The sequence below is a fragment of the Pristis pectinata genome, chromosome X, assembly GCF_009764475.1.
Source record: "Pristis pectinata isolate sPriPec2 chromosome X, sPriPec2.1.pri, whole genome shotgun sequence".
Lineage (NCBI taxonomy): Eukaryota > Metazoa > Chordata > Chondrichthyes > Rhinopristiformes > Pristidae > Pristis > Pristis pectinata.
This window is the reverse complement of record NC_067450.1, coordinates 5,548,926-5,567,453: the sequence shown is the minus strand read 5'-3', so window position 1 is coordinate 5,567,453 and position 18,528 is coordinate 5,548,926. Positions and strand designations below refer to the sequence as shown.

General features: G+C 40.8%; 1 protein-coding gene across 2 annotated transcripts in view; it reads left to right on the top strand.

The window, feature by feature from the left end:
* The window catches only part of lmbr1l (limb development membrane protein 1-like), a 56,521-nt gene extending 38,846 nt beyond the window's left edge, over nt 1-17,675 (top strand). For both annotated transcript variants that reach the window (XM_052009686.1, XM_052009687.1), the window contains exons 12-17: nt 1,961-2,038; nt 3,541-3,614; nt 4,111-4,201; nt 5,451-5,517; nt 9,070-9,231; nt 13,257-17,675. In XM_052009686.1, the coding sequence (XP_051865646.1) occupies nt 1,961-2,038; nt 3,541-3,614; nt 4,111-4,201; nt 5,451-5,517; nt 9,070-9,231; nt 13,257-13,339 (555 nt within the window). In that variant the 3' untranslated portion in view covers nt 13,340-17,675. The remainder of the gene's footprint in view (nt 1-1,960; nt 2,039-3,540; nt 3,615-4,110; nt 4,202-5,450; nt 5,518-9,069; nt 9,232-13,256) is intronic.
* Nucleotides 17,676-18,528: the final 853 nt, after the last annotated feature.

Below are 18,528 nucleotides of genomic sequence, written 5' to 3'. Positions count from 1 at the left end.
GAGAGTGCAAGTTTAAATCCATTTAATGCAGAGTTTTGAAAAAGTTTGCTTTCCAACAAATTTCTTTTGAATAGATGAGCTGGCCTTTTGTAATTTTACGTTCTCAGTAGCTTTGAGATTGCAGAGTGATCCCTATGGAGCAATTCTATTGGGGGAATGCAGCTTTCTAGTTATCAGTGTGATGCATGACCAAATACCCTGTATTGAAATGAATAGCATGATTTAATTAGTGTAGGTGTGTTAAGAAATAAACTGGGGGTTGATTTAGTGGCAGTGTTTTTGCTTTATAATTTCATGCTGTTGAAATCCTTTGGTATAGGAGTTCAATCAAAAGACCGCGCGCACACACACACACCGCCGCCCCCCCCCTCCCCCAGAGACCTAGGGGTGCAGGTACCCTGAAAGTGGTGACACTGGTAGACAGGGTGGTCAGCATGGACAAGTTGGGCTGAAAGGCCTGTTTCTGTGCTGAATAACTGATCATGTTTACAGTCAGTCACAATGTTAATAATGCTGGTAGCTTAGTGCCTGGCTGGCGCTCTTGCTTCAGGAGTGACTGCATTTTGATGTGCAACAGATGATGCAGTTTGGAAAGTCAAACCAGCGTAGGACTTGTACTTTGAACGGTAGGGCACCAGGAGGTGTAATGGAACAGAGGGACCGAGGAGTACAAGTGCATAGTTTGTTGAAAGCAGCCTCACAGGTAGACAGGGTGGTGAAAAGGCATTTAACACGCTGGCCTTCAGTCAGGGCACTGAGTATAGGAGTTGGGACATTATGTTGCAGTTGTATAAGTCGTTGGTGAGGCCGTACTTGGAGCACTGTGTACAGTTTTGGTCACCCTGTTGTAGAAAAGACGTGGTTAAACTGGAAGGTGTGCAGAAAAGATTTACGAGGATGTTGCCAGGACTGGAGGGCCTGAGTTACAGGGAGAGGTTGGCCAGGCTGGGTCTTTATTCCTTGGAACGTAGGAGAATGAGGGGCGACCTTATAGAAGTGTTTAAAACTATGAGAGGCATAGATAAGGTGGACGGTAACAGTCTTTTCCCCAGGGTAGGGGAGTCCAAAATGATGGGGCATAGGTTTAGGGTGAGAGGGGAAAGATTTAAAAGGGACCTGAGGGGCACCTTTTTCACGCAGAGGGTGGTGAGTATATGGAACGAGCTGCCAGAGGAAGTGGGTGAGGCAGGTACAACAGTATCATTTAAGAAGCACTTGGATAGGTACATGGAGGGGCGGGGCTTGGGGGGATATGGGCCGAACACAGGAAATTGGGACTAGCTGGGTGGGCACCGTGGTCAGCATGGACTGCTTGGGCTGAAGGGCCTGTATCCATGCTGTATTGCTCTATGACTTGTGTGTGTGGTTGTTAGTTTTGAGATAAACTTTTTTTTGTGTGGTAGTTAATTGTGCTGCTTGTGACTGAATCCAGAAAGTCCAACTTCACATTAAAAGGCTCATTGAGATGAACAGTTTGTTGACCTTTGGCACAAACTTGTTTGTCTCTGCGTGAGCCAGCAATTGTATATTACTCAACCTATAACTAAGTTACTTCACGACTTTGGAATTGGTGTACTCGGTCAAATCAGATATGATTTAGTGCTTTTATTTTTCCCCCTTCTGAATTTTCTATTCCCCAAAGTTCATGTGAACAGTGCAACAACAAGTCCTTCCAATTGAACTACATCACTAGCCAAATATAGCGCAAGGCTTCCTCTATTCCTGGCTCAACTACTATTATGCAGCTGTGAACCTTCTATTCACAAATCTTCTTTGAGAGTAGTGTTACGTGCACTAAGTTTGGTTGCAATCAGTGTCAGCAGCTGGAAGTCAGTACTTGAATGTACAGTGATGCTAAACCATGGAGTAATGCAACTTCCACTTTAGGATTGAGTGTGATGTATGGCTGGCTGGTGGAGTACACTGTTCTTAAATCGTATGTTTATCATTGGTATTTCAGGGAATCTCAGTCCTGCTGGTGGGGTTCCATGTATTTGAATTGCTTATTGATGAAACAGCCATGCCTAAAGGAATGCAGGTAAAGAACTTAAAGAATATGTATTTTGCTGTAAATCTGGAATAAAAACAAAAATGCTGGACACTCATCAGGTCAGGCAGCATCTATAGAGAGAGGAACAGTTAATGTGTCAGGTCGATGACCTTTTCATCTGAACTATTCTTCTGATGCTGCCTAACCTGAGCACTTTTAGCTTGGGCTTAATTCACTGTGTGTCACATTTGCATGCATGTCCAGCTATAGTCATCTATGTAGTGCACACATTTTGCATTGCTTTGCTTTTTTTTTGCTTTAAAGTCCATCTTTGTTGAGAAAAATCAGTAGGATAGATTTTGTTAGGCAAGGATTTTCAGTGTTAGGGGTAAATGAGAATAAGCTGCAGATCACTAATAATCTAACAATGTAAGAACAGCCTCTCTCTGGGGCTGAATGGTCATCTCCTGTTCCTACGATCCACCTGTGCTTTAGTGAGGAGTACAAGGTTAAATTTCCCAGCTCCTGTAAGATCTATTCCTGTTTTGTCTGGCTATTGGCCTCCAACTGTGGTTAGAATTACTACATTCTTTATATTGGCCAAAAATCATGAGTCCTCAGCTAAATAGACCACAAATGTGGGGACAATTATCCATCAAGGTCTGAACAGATTGACTGCTACATGGAGTAAAATTGAATTCTTGAAGCTAGAATTCATTTAGTTTGTGCATGATTAAGTGTTGGGCTGTTTGGCTCAGAATGTGGGGAAACGTGTGTAGCAGAGCCTGATCTATCTTGATTTACAAAATTCATTTTAATCCCTTGCTCAACTGGTGAGTGTTGGTAAGCTTCCCAACAACTTGAGAAACAAGCCCTCTTGTTCTGTGGAGCAGCAAAATACATTGATGCAATCGCAAACAAATGACAGATAGTTTGTCTCAGTGGGTGGCCTTCAGCCCCTTGAGCGGTTATTTCCTGTCTGGTCGCCACAGTGTGTAGTGCACTAGTTTTTGTGACCTGCAGGGGGAGCTCCAGGACTTGAATCAATGATCTTGGATGCAAATCGCAGATCTTCCATCTCCTCTGTGGTGCTAAAGAAGGACTAAGCGTGGAAAGTTAGACTATTGCCCCTCTGACTGAATGTTTGGAGAGGGGTGCTGGTCAAGTACCAACGGCATTTTCAGTTTTTCCCTTTCCATTGTGTGCAATATCTAGGTTGCACGCTGGAGGAAAATGGAAGCTTGGTATTTGTAGGTCACACTGCCAATGTGCTGATGGACTTTCCTGCCTGCTCTGTACTGAATTAACACAGCCACAGGTACTGACCACTGTCCAGTATCACGTCCTTGCTCTCTGTGTGAGGTCGGGCAGTGTTTGCAGATGCCCCCCTCACTACCTTTCTCCCTCATTCCTCCCAAAAATATCTCTAGCCAAAACAAATTTTAGTTGTGACTGCAGCCCCAGCGTGAAGTTTTGTTGGTGTCTTGAACACTGAGTCGCTCTGTTGTGAAGTCTGACTGCGGTGTTGCTAAGTGCTTTTTCTATTCTAGGATCCTCCTCTGGGAAAAGACTCTCTCTCTATGTTTGGTTCACTTGGAGCGGCTGTGGAAGTTGTTCTCATTTTGTATCCTTTCCAAACAAAAAAGGCTTGCATTTCCATAGTGTTTCACAACCATGGGACGTCCCAAAGCACTTTCCAGCCAAGTGAAGTACTTTTCAATTGTCGCCACTGTTATAATGTGGGAAATAAGCCAATCTATTTATGAGCAATATTGGTTGGGGAATACATTGGCTTGGAAGAGCTGACCTGTTCCTCAAAATAGTGCTATATGAGCTTTTGTGTCCTCCTGAGAAGGCAGATGGGACATCGGGTTGATATTTCATATGAAAGGTGGCATCTCTGAAGGTGCAGATCTCCCTCAGTACTACAATGAAGTGTTGGACATCTGTACTCATATTTTTGGAATGGGGCTTGAACCCTCCACCCTTCTTATCCGGGTGAGAACGCAATGTCCTGAACCCCAGTTGTTATAAATGGTAGTGGGAAAGAATCTGATGCTCTGGAGTTGATACTTGTTTGTCACGTAGAGTATTTTGTTTTTGACTTAACTTCACTGCAGTTACTTAATGGTGTCGTCAGTTGTTGGGTTTTACAGTTCGCCACTTTTCATCAAACTTGCCCCCAGAAAGCAGGACACCACCATGACCAAGGTAGGTGTTAACATGTGTCTGTTTAGAATGATTTCCTCCGAGGATTATAATACATTTGTGTTTAGACTTTTTTTGCATGGTTTGACTTGAGTTGTAACAGAACAATTCACTTTACAGCACATCACCGTACAAGCTTGGGTGAGTGCATTACACTGTTTTGGGCAAGAGACTGAAAGGCTCTGAATCTCCCATCCGATTCTGTCTGGTTCCAGAATTGTGTTTAAGTACTATAAATTGTTTCTCAATCTGGCAAAGACCAGCAGCATTAGTGACTACAAAGAATTTTTAATTTGTTTGCTAATGGTTTTAGGCAAACTATGCCTGAATACTAAATTATCATAGAGCTTAAGTTAGCCATCAACTGATCTGGATCCAGCAGCAACTTGGCAGCACAGTTTGTATTGTTGTATTAGCTATCATACCATCATTAATAACTGACCTCCTGATGAATCTAGCCAGATAAATATAATATGGTTTCAAGTATGTTGTGAATGAGAACAGGAAAAGACCCACTCATTACCACCTGTATGGTGTAGCTTGCACACTGTCAATCCCCCACAAGTAGAGTCTCAGGAAAAGTAGAAAATCAAAAAAAAACATTGGTCTTGGAAAAGAGACACTGATCCATCCTTATCCTGAAGGCAATCAAACTTTCTCTGGCAACACTGGCCCCCAATTGGTCCCTTTTTTTTATATGCTTGTATTGACTTTGCATTCGCTTAAAATCTGGAATGAAATGACAGCACACAAAGGCTGCAAAGATCTGCCATATTGCATCCAATCTCAATATGTTCTGTTGCAACCTGTACTCCAGTATTTGGTGTCCTACCTAATCTGTGGATGTGGAGAGAGTCTGATCTTTGTTAATGATCCCAATTTCTCCTCCCAGAGTTAAAAGCTCCAGACATCTGTGCTGGTAATTAAGGGCCATTAAATTGTATTAATAATCTAGTGGCTCTGTTCTGAACCTCTTCCTAAAGCCTGGATTCCTGTGCTGTGTGAGGGGACCGAAACTGCACAGTATTCTAGGTCGGCCTGATAAAGCTAGATTAATTGGGATACAATCTTTATTGTTTTGTGCAATCTTGGCCCGACTCTGAACCTTTTTCAAGGGCTTTGATATCCTGCACCATGAGGGGAACAGAATTGGCCTCTGTATTCCAGATGTGACCTGATCAAGGTGGTTTAAAGGATCCCATTATCTTTATTGTAATATGTAAAACCTGTTAATTTAATCTGTTTTATCTAGATAATCGGGAACTGTGTGTCACTGCTTGTTCTGAGCTCTGCCCTGCCGGTATTCTCCCGCACACTCGGTAAGTGTTTGTGCACACTTCAACAGGCTAGTTTGTGCTCAACTTTCAGTCAGTGTTGTTAGATCAGACAAACCATCCCGGTTTGAAATTTAAAATAAAACACTTGTTAGGCTCAACAGACTTTTTTGTGCTGGTGTATGCAGTTTATTGACCTTGGTTGAGGTATTGGTGGGGACATTCTAATTTGCCTCGACCCACTCAGACTAGGGAGGGAAACAAATCAACCTAAACTCTTTATTTTTATCTCGTGCATTGTACAGAAGTTTGCCCATGCAATTATGAAGGGGAATATTGCACAAAGGTGGGGAAGAATATGCTTATATAGAACATTATTACAGAGCACCACTGCCAGCTCGTGACTTGGATACACAATGACTGCACTTCAAGCATAACAGTCAGTTTGAAGCCCAACAAACAGTAACAGCCTCTGGGTTGAGGGAGGAATGCTGTTTGGGACACCTGGAGACCCCTTTGGTCCTCTCCAAGTGGATCCTTTTCGATCTGTGACTCCTTGAACAAGCAAACAAGGCCTCTATTTGATGTCTTATTTGAAAGCATGCCTGATAATACAGTACTCCCTCACTGCTCCCTTCTAGTTAAATAGCTTGCCACATTTGCTGCAAAGGGTTACTCCTGATGAATGGTCATGGCTGAGGTAACGTAGAGGTAGCGCTGGCACAGTTCAGCCCTGGCCTTTTGAAAGGAGTGGAGCAAAACATTGCATTGGCTGTTAATATTACGAACATCTCTGTACGTGCCCATGGCCAACTTCTGCCAATTCTGAATGGAACCAAATAATTAGTAGAAGAGATGTACCAAAAATGACCCCCTTTTACACTTTAGAAGTAGTGAAACTACCTGCCCACTGCTTTGGAATGTCCCAAAAGGGATGTGAATATTGCTATAGAAATGAAAGTCTTTCCTTTCATAAAAGATTTGCAGCACAGAAAGAGGCCAATCGGCCCATCTCTATTTATTATTGAAATTTCTATTTTGTAATGAGGAATAGCAACCCCAATGTAAAATGTGAAGAAGGCAGTTGTTTTCAGATTCTGCAGAAAAGCATGTTAAATTTGGGAGTGTGATCTTTAAAAATGCTAATTAGAGATACCTGAAGCAAAATTACTTTCCTGAAGTAACGACGAGCTTTTGCCATCTTGGAACCAGATTGCGTTGTGTAAGACAGCCTGCAGGTGGCACCAAACTCCATGAAGTTAATCAGAACTTGTTTCAAATTATTAAAATCTTCATCCGTAAAAAAAAATTTGCTTTCTTCTTGTGTTATAAGCACAAAAATTGGAAAATTTGCCAAACTTGATTTTAAATCTTTAAATGAAACCTGCCCCCCTCCTTCAGAATTGTTTAATCTTGGACTATAATTAATGCAAATGCTCAATGTTTTCAAGTCTTTATTGCTTCGTGGGGCAGATACACTGTATAAGAGTTCTGCCCTGTCACTCTGGTCTTGCATTATTCACTAAAAGTAAAAGCAAGGTCAGTTCTCACTCTGCTGTTGAAGAGCTGAAGTGGAAATGTTATTCGAAACCTAAACTCTTTTTAATTTTAAACCTTCCTTTCTTCAAAATCTCACCCCAATTTCCCCTCTATGGGAGATGGTCACATGTTCCAGGTCCCCCGCCCATTAGATACTTATCCACATGCCTTGAGTGTTAATTGGTTATGTGAAGGTACACTTGCATGGCTGGATAGTGACCAGATGTAGAATGCTTGGCCTTTTTGTTTTTCTCTACCCTTAGCATGCTGACACCAGCCAATTGTGGTGTTACTGCAACTACAGCTGGAACCGCATACCTGAGTCCAGACCAGGGGTTGAATCCTGCAACTTCCCAAACGCCCAACTTGTCAGTTGCCCACAAGATGGCTCTTTCATTAACTGAAAAAATGGAAAATTTATTTTCTAGAATTTATTTTATCCCCCTTTTGTATTTCTGCATTCGATCCATTCCTGGGTGCCATTAATCAATGGTATGTTTTGCTAAAATCAAACAGTGGACTACAGTATCTCCAAATATTCCAGCTGTGATCCTTCCCCATGGTCAATTCTACCACAATTACCAACAAGACCTTTATTTTCTCTTGACGGTGATTTGATTTGCTGTGTATTTCTGGAACTTTCTGTTATTTCAGTGGCACAAGTAACAACTTTTCCTTGCCTATTTGGGAAGTTCCTGCTCTTGACTCCCAGCCCCAGTCCAGCTGAGGTTGGAAGTGGGCTGTATGCAGAATGAATTGCTGATTTATTCTCAAGGTGCTGCTTTGTGAATGTGCTCATATAACTGAACTACAAATTGTTTCCTTCGGATAAGTCTATGAACCTGTTCTGTCATTTGCTGGTTGATCTGTGACCTTTCACATCTAACCTGCCTTTTCCCTTTTAATGCCTTTTTGGTTTAGCAAAGATTTATCAATCTCAGATTTTAAAATTCACAATTCCCATTTGCTGAAGACAACCAAATTTCTGCTATCGTTGTATCTATACCTGACCTTGATTATTTTTTTGGAATGTCTAGGATGGTACTCTTTCCTTTCCTTTTGTGACTCAGGTTAATTAATGTGTCCCTTTTTTTTAGCACTATTATCTGCATTCAAATCTGTCCGCATTGCTCCTTACCATCCTCTTCCTAATACAATTGTAAAAGATTTTTTACTGATTTCAGTCCTTTGCAAGTTTCCTTAATTTTTTTTTGTTGGTTTTGGCCTTTTCCATGGCTTTCTTTTTGTATCTCTCCCAGTCACCAGAATTTTGTTTTTTTTTAAAATGCCTTTTTGTGCTTTCTCCTTTCAGTGTTGTTTTCTCTTAAACTGATTTTTTGGCAATAAAGCTCTTGTCCCTGAGGGACAGGAATAACCAAGTTCTTTGCCACATTAAATTCTATTTCAAATGTCCCCCACTGATCACCTGTCACTTTACCAATAAACAGATTTGTCCAGTTGTCTGTGGAAAGCTGTCTCATCACATAGAAGTCGGTCCCCAGATCTAGAATCCTAACAGCTGTTTCAAATTTCGCACTTAAACAGTAAATTATGCTCATTATGATTTGTTATTTATTAGGCTTTGTTCCATTAGCTCTGTGTGTGGGTGCTGTGATCATGTTTGAGTTCATTTAAAGCTGCTGCTGATCAAATCTGGTCACCCATGTCATGTCATGCCTTGCATTTGATTGGCTGCACTGCTCATGACGCTATATTTCAGGAGTAGAAGAATGCATCCTGAATGGAAATTTATTCTTAACTTTATTTTTAAATCTCTAAATCATTATGGCTGGGTTTACAACCAAAAAGCTACTAAAGTACACCATTTCCCTTGTTTCTGACTTGGGTGTTCTCAGGTGTGGGGTGTTTATTGAAGGACTTTATGCAGTAGGGGTCACCTAATTATTTTTTTTTCACCTACTGAGCTGCTCTTGTTAAATGACCCAAGGAAAGTAATGCATGCAGTACTTCTGAATCTGAGTCAACCTGCAGGTGTTAAATTGTACATTGAGTTTCTGCTGTCTTTATTAAAAGTTTTTTCTTTTGTTTTTTTTAAAGGAATCACCAACTTTGATTTGTTGGGGCACTTTGGCAGGTTTAACTGGCTGGGAAATTTTTACATAGTCTTTCTCTACAACATGCTTTTTGCTGGCCTTACTGCAATGTGCCTAGTCAAAAAGTTCACCAGGGCAATACAAGCAGAACTTCTCCATGCATTTGGTAAGTACCAACTGTACAAATGTAATGGTGTATGAGATGGCAGTAAGTCGTATGCAGACAGACAGTTCTGTGTTTTTAGTTATTAAACAGCAAATGGGATTAAATGATCTCTCATTCTATTGTGGGTTCTGATAGGACCAGGCTACTTTCAGTGATGGGTTGAAGACCCTGAGAATCATTGGGGAAAGTGACAGGGTTTATAATGTTTTAGATGATTGCAGCTTAAATCTTTTGAAAGATGTGATGATCCATCTGTTCACAGGGGGGTACAGAATTCTAATTCCATCAGACAAGGCACCTTTCTCTCTCATTACTCTGGTATGCTGGGCTTCACTAGACCATGCCCACTCATGTGAAACCATCCATTATGCATCAAACATCCCCTGATGCTGAGTAATGGAACACTTTTATGGGTTAAGGTTAGTTTGGATGTTTTATGGACAATTCTCTGACAAGCTTATAATGCAATGCTGCTTCCAGAAGTGATTACCTTGGGAGCCCTGTGCTATTTGCTTTAAAAATGCAGATTTTGCGGTTTTATAACACACTAGGTAACGGTGTCCTATTCCATTCTTTATTTGTGACACTTTTTTCCTGGCCCCTGGACTATTCCTTGTTAATCTACAAAAGCTCCTAGTTTCCCAACACTTTACCTTGCCCTCATAATAGTCCATTACCCTTACACATTTTCCTCATCTGGCACAACAACTTCTTCCTTTATTCCAACTTTGTTCCTATGAGGCTAACCTCTTGTTTAACTTTCTCAAAACACCTCTGCCACATCACTTTCCCCCCTCCTTTTTAAGGTTCTTGTTTAAAGACTGGCCTTGGACCAGCTCAAGACTTGTAACGTTTTTCCCTTGTTTGCATTGTGGGACGGGCTACTGGCAACCATCGCGTGGTCACGTGGTGAGTTGTAAGATAGCTGAAGGTGTTGTGGAACTACACCTCAGCAAGACTTGGCACAACCTTGCTCTCCTATCTCATTCTGTCCAAGCAGCTTAATGTTATGTGGTGCGTTGCCCAGCTCTAGTTCAAATAAGTAGTTGAAAATAAGAAATAACTGCACATTTTAACACACATGGAAGTGGTTTCGTTCATTGCCAAATGGCCCAAATTCTCTCTTTATGGTATCACTTGGAGCCCCTTTTTGAGTAAATCTCTAGGAACTGCTATTTGCTCAATGAACATTTTAGTGTTCCCTTTCCAAATATTATACTGTTGATTTTGCACACAGGTCTGGTCCCCAGTTATGGATTCTGGAGTGACCTCCTCTGTGTTATTGGCAAGGTTGCCATTAGAAGTGGATGTGGTTATGCCAACTGCCTCAGCAGCTTGCTTGGTCTCTAGAGCTTTCACTTATTTAAAGATAAATTTTCTATAAATTTCTCGTGCAGTTACTAGAAGAAGAAATCTGCATGAAACTCCGATTATATACCTTCATTTGCATTTTACTGGCTTGCTTAAAAATAAATCAACAGGGGTTAAACTATGCTCTGGCCATGTGGTCAGTTACATGTGACGTTTGTCCTGAAACACAATCCCAGTCTGGTTCCTCTGGGTAAATGCTGCTGTGAAAAGTTTTCTCCTCTGGGACGCATTTCTAATCTCTCATTGTCAACAAATTGAATACAATGGCTGCCCAAGCTCATTCCGAGTGGTCAAGATAAGGGGGGGAATGAAGAGCCTCGCCCGGACCACACGATTAGGAGTCTGTACCCACCTATTGAAAGGAGTTGATATTGGCACGTAGGCACTGTTTTATAAAGCAATTCTGTATCGTAAGGGGGAGGGGGTTATACTTCAAAAGCAAGTAACAATATAACTAATTGTATGATATTTTTAAGTCTATCAAGATAATTTGTACAGATTGTTGAACCAGTTTAGTTAACCACAATTGTTTGAGATATTTGTATGTTTTTTTGGACAGACTTTCTAAGGTGCCAAATGACAGGGTTTTCTTTCATTAAACAAGCTGTTTTGAACCTGAGGCATGAAGTCCAAGGGAATGTTATTGACAAAAAGTTAACATCAAGCTACGTAACATCATTGGGGCAGATATGAAGCGTGATTAAGGAAGTAGATTTTAGAGGGCACTTTAAAGGAAAACAAAGTGTTTTTGAGAGAAGAGTGTCCAAACTTTGTCTTCTGGCAGACCAAAAACTAGCCTTCCAGAGCTACATTTGTTGCCAGTGCTTGCATATACCTGACTGGTTCGTGTGCAGAAGCTATTGGGATGCACATTGATGTCAAATGCTATGGTGGTCATTTGATGTAATTTGTACAAAGTTACACCATGCATAACAAAAGCTGTAAGAGTGCTAGAGCAGGGTTTAATTTTTGACTGGTTGAGGCTTGAAGGGTCTAACTCTATTCTGTGAATGCTCTGAGGTGTGTATCATCTTCTGGTCCTCTAACCTTTTCTGTCACCAATCTTCCTGCTATTAACCTTCCTGTTGTTTTTCCCTCCTCTTTGCTTTTCCCCTCCACTCCCACAGCCCCACACATCATCATCTTCCAGAACCCCCATTCTCTAAGCAATCCTCTGACTCCTTGCGCAATCTCCTTTCCTAACCACACCCATCCACTTAACCCTCTTCCTCGACTTGCTTACCCTGTGATTACCACGGTGTGGGAGAGTGCAGAGATCTACATGTTCAGGTGCACAAGAACAATGGAGTGTCCTCTTCAGCAAGCTGTTCCCAAACGCCTCCATGGCTGTATTTAATTGAGTTTGCTTATTTTTTTTACATTGTTTTGTTGATTAATAGTTTTGAATTTGTAATGTTTTGGAATGTCATGGACACTTCTAGTCTTGACAGCTGGCTAAGCCACAGTACGACTTAGCCGGCTGTCAAGTTTTAGGTGTTTTGTGGGCGGGGCTTGCTTTGTCCTTCACCATCCATGTGCCTTCATTGCTGGCACAGCACAGGGCCCTCCCTATTTAGCGTCAGACCAGTTTCTGAGATCATGCTCAACAATAGCAGATTTGCAAAAAAAAATCATTCTTGTCCATGTGGGTCGGGAGAGAATGTGGGTGACTTGGCGCGAGCAGTGAATTCTCTTTCCCATCCTTGGTACTGTACATCTTGGTGATCATTTGTAGCCCCTTTGTACACCTTAACCAATTGTGCCAATCTGTAAACATTCACTGGGTTAGGGTTAGGGTTTATTTTAAAATTTTTATTTAGTTACTTCACAAATACTTAACCACCCAATTGACAAATGCTCCTCTTTGATTTTTTTTTAACTTTCAATTTTCCTTTTTTCTTTATCTGAATAATTTATTTGACCAAGAGCCAAGTTTCACAATAACTAACCTCTTTGACCAACTGGAGTAGTTCCAAAATATGAAAAGAACTTGAGCATTATTGACTCAAATCCTGTGTTCTAAAATAATTAACTTCTATTTCTGGATGTAAAGATTACCAGAAAAACTCAGACGGGCCTGACCAGACCTGGGCACACAGTGGGGGACTCCTTGATCACAATGTGGACTGACTTTTTAAAAAAAAGTCTTAAGTTATTTATAATTGCATTTGATAAGATTACTTTCAAATAGACTTGTCAACTCTTCTAACTCTTGACTTATCTCTGATCAAGGAGGTAAGTTATGTGCACTGATTAATAGGAAAAGCAAATTTGATTCTGACAGTTTGTCATGGGCCTCAAACTCTTGAGACTGAGTGGTTGGGTAACATGGGTTAGTTAAGAAAATAATTAATTGCAGCCTCCTTGTGGAATCTTGCAGAGGTGGCTTCGTGTAAACCTCGTTGTTAATATTGTGCCAATGGCGTCTGTAGGTGAGGAATCCATGGGTTGGGTTTGCTTTCCCTTCAGGCAGTTAGATTATGAAACCACTTGTGCAGAGGATTCTGAAATTAAAATCAAAAGCTACAATTTCATTTGATTAATTACAGAGCAAAACTGGCATTCTGTGGTTTGTCATCCAGTGGATTTTTGCCTGCTGTTGAATTTATGAATGTTGTGGTTCTAATTTTTTTTTCCCAAATTATTTCTTTCAGGTTTGGATAGATTGCCCCTCTCAGTCACCCGATCCAGCATCTCTGCCGAGATGGGTCCAGCTAACAGCAAGAGGCTCTTGTAGTGTTGCTGATGGGTTATGGCAGATGAAACCTAAATGGACTGAACTGTGTTAAAACTATACTGTGAAAGCTGTTGTTCGTTGATTTTCAAAGTTTCAGGGCTGGATAGCGTCAACTTTCAACTCAGGATCAGGCTGGTTCTTTTCAGTCCTTGGGGCTGCCCAGTCAGAAATCTCTTTCCCACTATGGCAAACCTAAACTTTGTTTACATCAATTGAAGCTGGAATCTCCTTTGTTGTGAGACAGACCTCATTAGGTAATCGCAAACTGTTATGCAATGGAATAATCCAAAGCGGCTGATATTTCAGACGCTTAAATGTTTACACAATATACTCTGTGCAATATGTTTTTAAAATGTGGATTTAGCATGTTTTATTTAAATGTATTTTCCCTTGTTGGATTTTTTTAAAGTTTGCATTGACTGAGATCATTCCATTTTTATTTTTAACTTACACTTAGGCTGTCAAAATGGAGGGAATCTGAATGATTTCCTTGTGTTCTTGTGACAGTGGATTGGAGAACAGAGAAATTGTGCTCAGAATAAAGCTGAGATATGTGTATAGTGGCTGAGGTTTGAGTTTTGACCATCTTAATTATTACAAGATGCTACTTGTGGAGAACCCTCTGGGCTGTGCTCCATCCAGAGCCATATAATGGAGGTAGTGGAGAGTGTCTGCTGACAAAGTAACCCAGGCTGCTAACCTTGAAGAAAGTTGGTTGGTATAGTGTGATTTTTCTCAGAGGCTACTAGAACATTGCACAAGTTTGTTACTAAATGAAAACCATCCATCTCTTCTATCCAAATCACCACAAACTCCTCAATAACTATTTACAAAGTTACAGGAGTTCTAATCTGAGAACTAAACAGTTGCTTTATTAATGGAGGTGTTGAGGTTACTGATGAAACATCGCTTGGTCTTTGTATTCTTCACTGTTGTTGTTCTGTGAATTAAGTATCAGAAGCTGTAAGCGTATGGTAGTGCATGTATATTCGGCCTGCTTTGCTTCCCAAGCCAACCCAAAACAGTTTAATTGGATTGAAGGACTGAATGAAGTTGCATTTTATATCGACCAGATTAGAGGCAGCAGTATCAATTATCTGCTGGCACTTCGGGGGGGGGGTGGGGGTTGGCAAGACTCATCTGTTGCATAAATAGGTGATCCATCAACAAACTAGAATCACTCTGGATGTCAAAAAATAAGGATAATGCTTTCTGGCTATTGATATTCCTGTGGGTTTAGCGTAAAATTGCTGGTGTTTTGGGCAATTGGATTTTGAGCACCAATATAGTGACTTCCATGCTTCGTTGATAAATTGCATACGATCATCAACTCATTTGGACAGCTACTGGCTCCTTTTGTTCATCAATGATGACGTATTTTCTCTCTATCCTGACCTCTTGCATTGCAACTACCTGAGGCTTCACTTCACTTCACTCCCGGTGGGCTGGCCGGCTCTCCTTCCTGTCGGTGATAAACCTTGCCATAGTGGCATCAGAATTTGGAAATTGATTGCTCATTTCTTGCAAATTGGTGGAAAATGTATCAGCCCTCCAGAAAGCAATGAATTATCCACTTGATTGTCACCACCACAGAGGCACACAGAAGTAGAGGAAAATGAAACACAAAGCGTTTGACAAACTAATTCTCCAATTGCGGCCCTGCACTCCTCTTCATTTATCCTTTGTACATAAATCTGTTTTCCTGTTCCTTAACACTTCCCTGATGACTGAATATTGTCAAGCTGTTATTCTTTTAAATGGTGCTGTGTTACCCATTTCTGCAGTTAAAATCATGGCCCATTTAGCAAAGATGTCAAATCACTGCAGGATGGCATTTGAGATTTAATTTTGGCAGACATTTTAAGTTATGTAAACCTGTTATATTGGGAGTGGCATATTTTGTGGAACTTGCCAATAGTGTTTTTTAAAAAAAAATGTAATGACTGAATCCAGGGTCACTGATGGGTCTCGCTAAAGCAGGACAAACCTGAAGGAAGCTTGGCAGTAGGTATGCAGGCAAAATCAATGTGATTTGCTCAACCTTCCAGCAGCAGCTACATGAAGGAAGGTTTTGAATTTAGGAAAGGAGGTGGAAGCCTGATAGCAAGAGTTTTAATAGTGATCTTCAGTGAAGCCCCAACCTTGCTAAACTTGTTTGAAATCCCCTCACAAAGGGTATTGGAAATTGCAGTTTGTAATGATCCAATGTGTAACCATACAGTACATGAAAGTTGAGGTGTCATAGTAGATGAGCGCCTTGCTTGAAGGCATTTGAGAATATGCAAGTGTAGAATTATAATAGAATGTTCCTTATTAAAATCTGGGTTTGAGTTAGAAATTGCATTTCCTTTTGGCGATAGGACCACTTGGGTGCTGTGGTACAAGTTCAACACCTGATATCTAACAGAAGTTCTTTTGACAGAATCCATATCCCAGTAAGTCACTAATGTGCATGTGTCTCCTCCCTTTTTTTTTGGAACAGTAAAAATCTTCATTTCTAATTGGATTCTTAATCAAGAGTCTCGACTAAATGGTTTTAGCATCAAAGCTCTTGGTTGAATTTGATTTACAAAAGCTTGCTCTGCTGGGACTGAATTGAGGAATAGGCCCTGTAAGATTGTGTTTCAATTCTGCACTTACTGATGACGATTGTGTGATAAACTAATTATCCCTCAAAGCCAAGAACAATTTTATTTAGCACATAGTCATGGGACATCAGAGCAGACTGGTGTCGGATGTTCTGTGATCTGGCCACAGTCCTGAACTGTCATTACAAGGTAATGTTTTGAGAACCTATTCCAATATATTTGATAGGTCCAAAATGAGAACAAACCCATTTGTAATTTCCCTAATTGTCTCTTTTAATGGAGCAAATGGACCTTTGTAGAGGTTGACAACCTTTCTAATATTTATCCGGCACACACTTAAAATGTGAATGCAAGTAATCTTTTTCTCTACTTTTATTGGAGCTTTTTCATGAGATGGTTTTTGTTTACAGGCCAGCTGAGAGGTTTTCATTGTTGTTGGCTCATTCTTTTATGCATGAACATGTTTGCAGTGTTGCCATAGAGACCAGTTCTAGCCAATATAATCAACCTTTTATGAAGTTTAATGGCAACTTTTTTTTTTGTGTTTTCGATATTGCCATTTTAACAGAAATGTTTTTTGATGCACTGGTAGATGTTGAAGGTTACAGCAGTAGCTTTTGGTTGTAACGTAGCAGCAAAGTGTCAGCTTTGTTACTCTTCCTGCATATCAAATGGTCCGTGATGGTTGTGTGCATCATAGTCAGATTTCTGTATGACCGGTGGAACTATAGTTTGAAGACTGTGGTTCATTCTTTTCAGATCAGTCTATAAACTGGATATAGTTGAGTGGCTCGTATTAACATTAACCACAGCTGTGTTTCTTAGATCATCATTCAGTTACATATTTAATGTGAATATGGTTCAACTAGCTCTTGGACACACTGTGGGTAAAGGTCACTGCCTTGCATCGTCAGTTTAGTTCCCTTGTTAGCATTTGCTGCCGAGGCTTGCACATGAAGGGTTGAGGTACCAAGGATAGTTGGTGCCTATTGAATTGTATCCCAGTCTGAGTCGATGCCTTCCACAGAAGGACATCACTTCAGTGTGCATCAATTTTTGCTCCTCTGCTAGGTTTGACATTCCAAGTGTAGGGTTTGGATTTGTTTAAATTAGTCTATCTGGTGGAAATTCCCAGTCGTGGGGCATATTCTTAATGCCGTTTTTAGTTATGGGTTTTCAAATATTTTGGAAGCCCAGCATTCCAATGTCTCAGCAGCCAGTCTCTGAAAGTAGTTTTGTATTGGAGTGAAGTGTGTGTGTGTGTGGTCGTCACACCTGTGGGGAAAATGTGTCATTTTTTAAAAAAAATTGTTCATTAAATGTGTTATGTGATTTGAACTTGTAATACAAACCCATGTTGTATCTTTCTACATAACCTGTTAAATACAATGCAAGTAAAATTTTTAATCAAAAACCCTTTGTGTTCACTTGTTGAATGTACTCACCATGGAATTCTATTAGCCTTTTTTGTGCCTCAAACCTTGACCTGTGTCAGTTTTGGGGTTTCTTCACTTTTTTTTAATTGTGACAATTCTTGCGTGTGAGCTCGGACTCCCTGCAAATGTTTGCATCTGCCTAGTGAGTCAGGTGAATGCATAACAAGGACAAAGAACGGTCTGTTTATTTTGTCTGCAGGCTTTACCAGTGCATGGTAGCAGTACATTCTTCTGTAGTCAAGCGAGATGCTTTTCTCTCCACCTTGATGTATACCTTCAGAAATTGACTTGACAGCAATTAAATTTAAATAGCTTAAATTGGTAAAATAGCTGCCAATTAAATACAGATGTGAACAAATCAAATAATAGATGTTGCTCTTTAAATTTCCTTTGCTTCTTATTTCAAACCAATTGCTGCATCAGTCATTATTTTATGTAGGAGTTTATTGCATGTAGAATAAAATTATATTGTACATTTGAAGTCTTTGCCCTCTCCCAATGCAATTGAATATTCACAGGTACCCCTGAAGCAATGCCAGTGAGGATTGAGCTAGTGTTTCATGCTGATGTGACTGTAACTATTCCTGTTTTGTGAGCCATAACAATATTGGTTGATAATGCAGGGCTGTGCTGTAAAAAGCCTTGTCACCTTTAACCATGAAAGATGAATTTTGGTCAGAATATGGAGTAAATACAGTTCTGTATGAGTGCATTTGCAGCTTTTTGGAGTGTCCAGATGAAACTCCAATGGTCCACTGCTGAATAAGCTATTTTCTGTGGCTCAGAATCATAGAGAGGTACAGCACAGAAACAGCCTTTCAGCCCACCGAGTCCGCACCAACGATCGACCACCTGTTTACAATAATCCCATTTTATTCTCCCCACGTTCCCATCAACCCCCCCCCCCCCCCCCCCCCCAATTCTACCTCCACCCTAGGAGCAAGTTGCAGCAGCCAAGTAACCCACCAACCCACACGTCTTTGGGATGTGGGAGGAAACCGGAGCACCCGGGGGAAACCCACACTGTCACAGGGAGAACGTGCAAACTCCACACACAGCGTCAGAGGTCAGGATTGAACCTGGGTCGCTGGTGCTGTGAGATGGTGGTTAGTGGTCTTCCCCCACTCTGATTTTAACTAGTTCAGCTCCGTTGCGTTGAATGTGG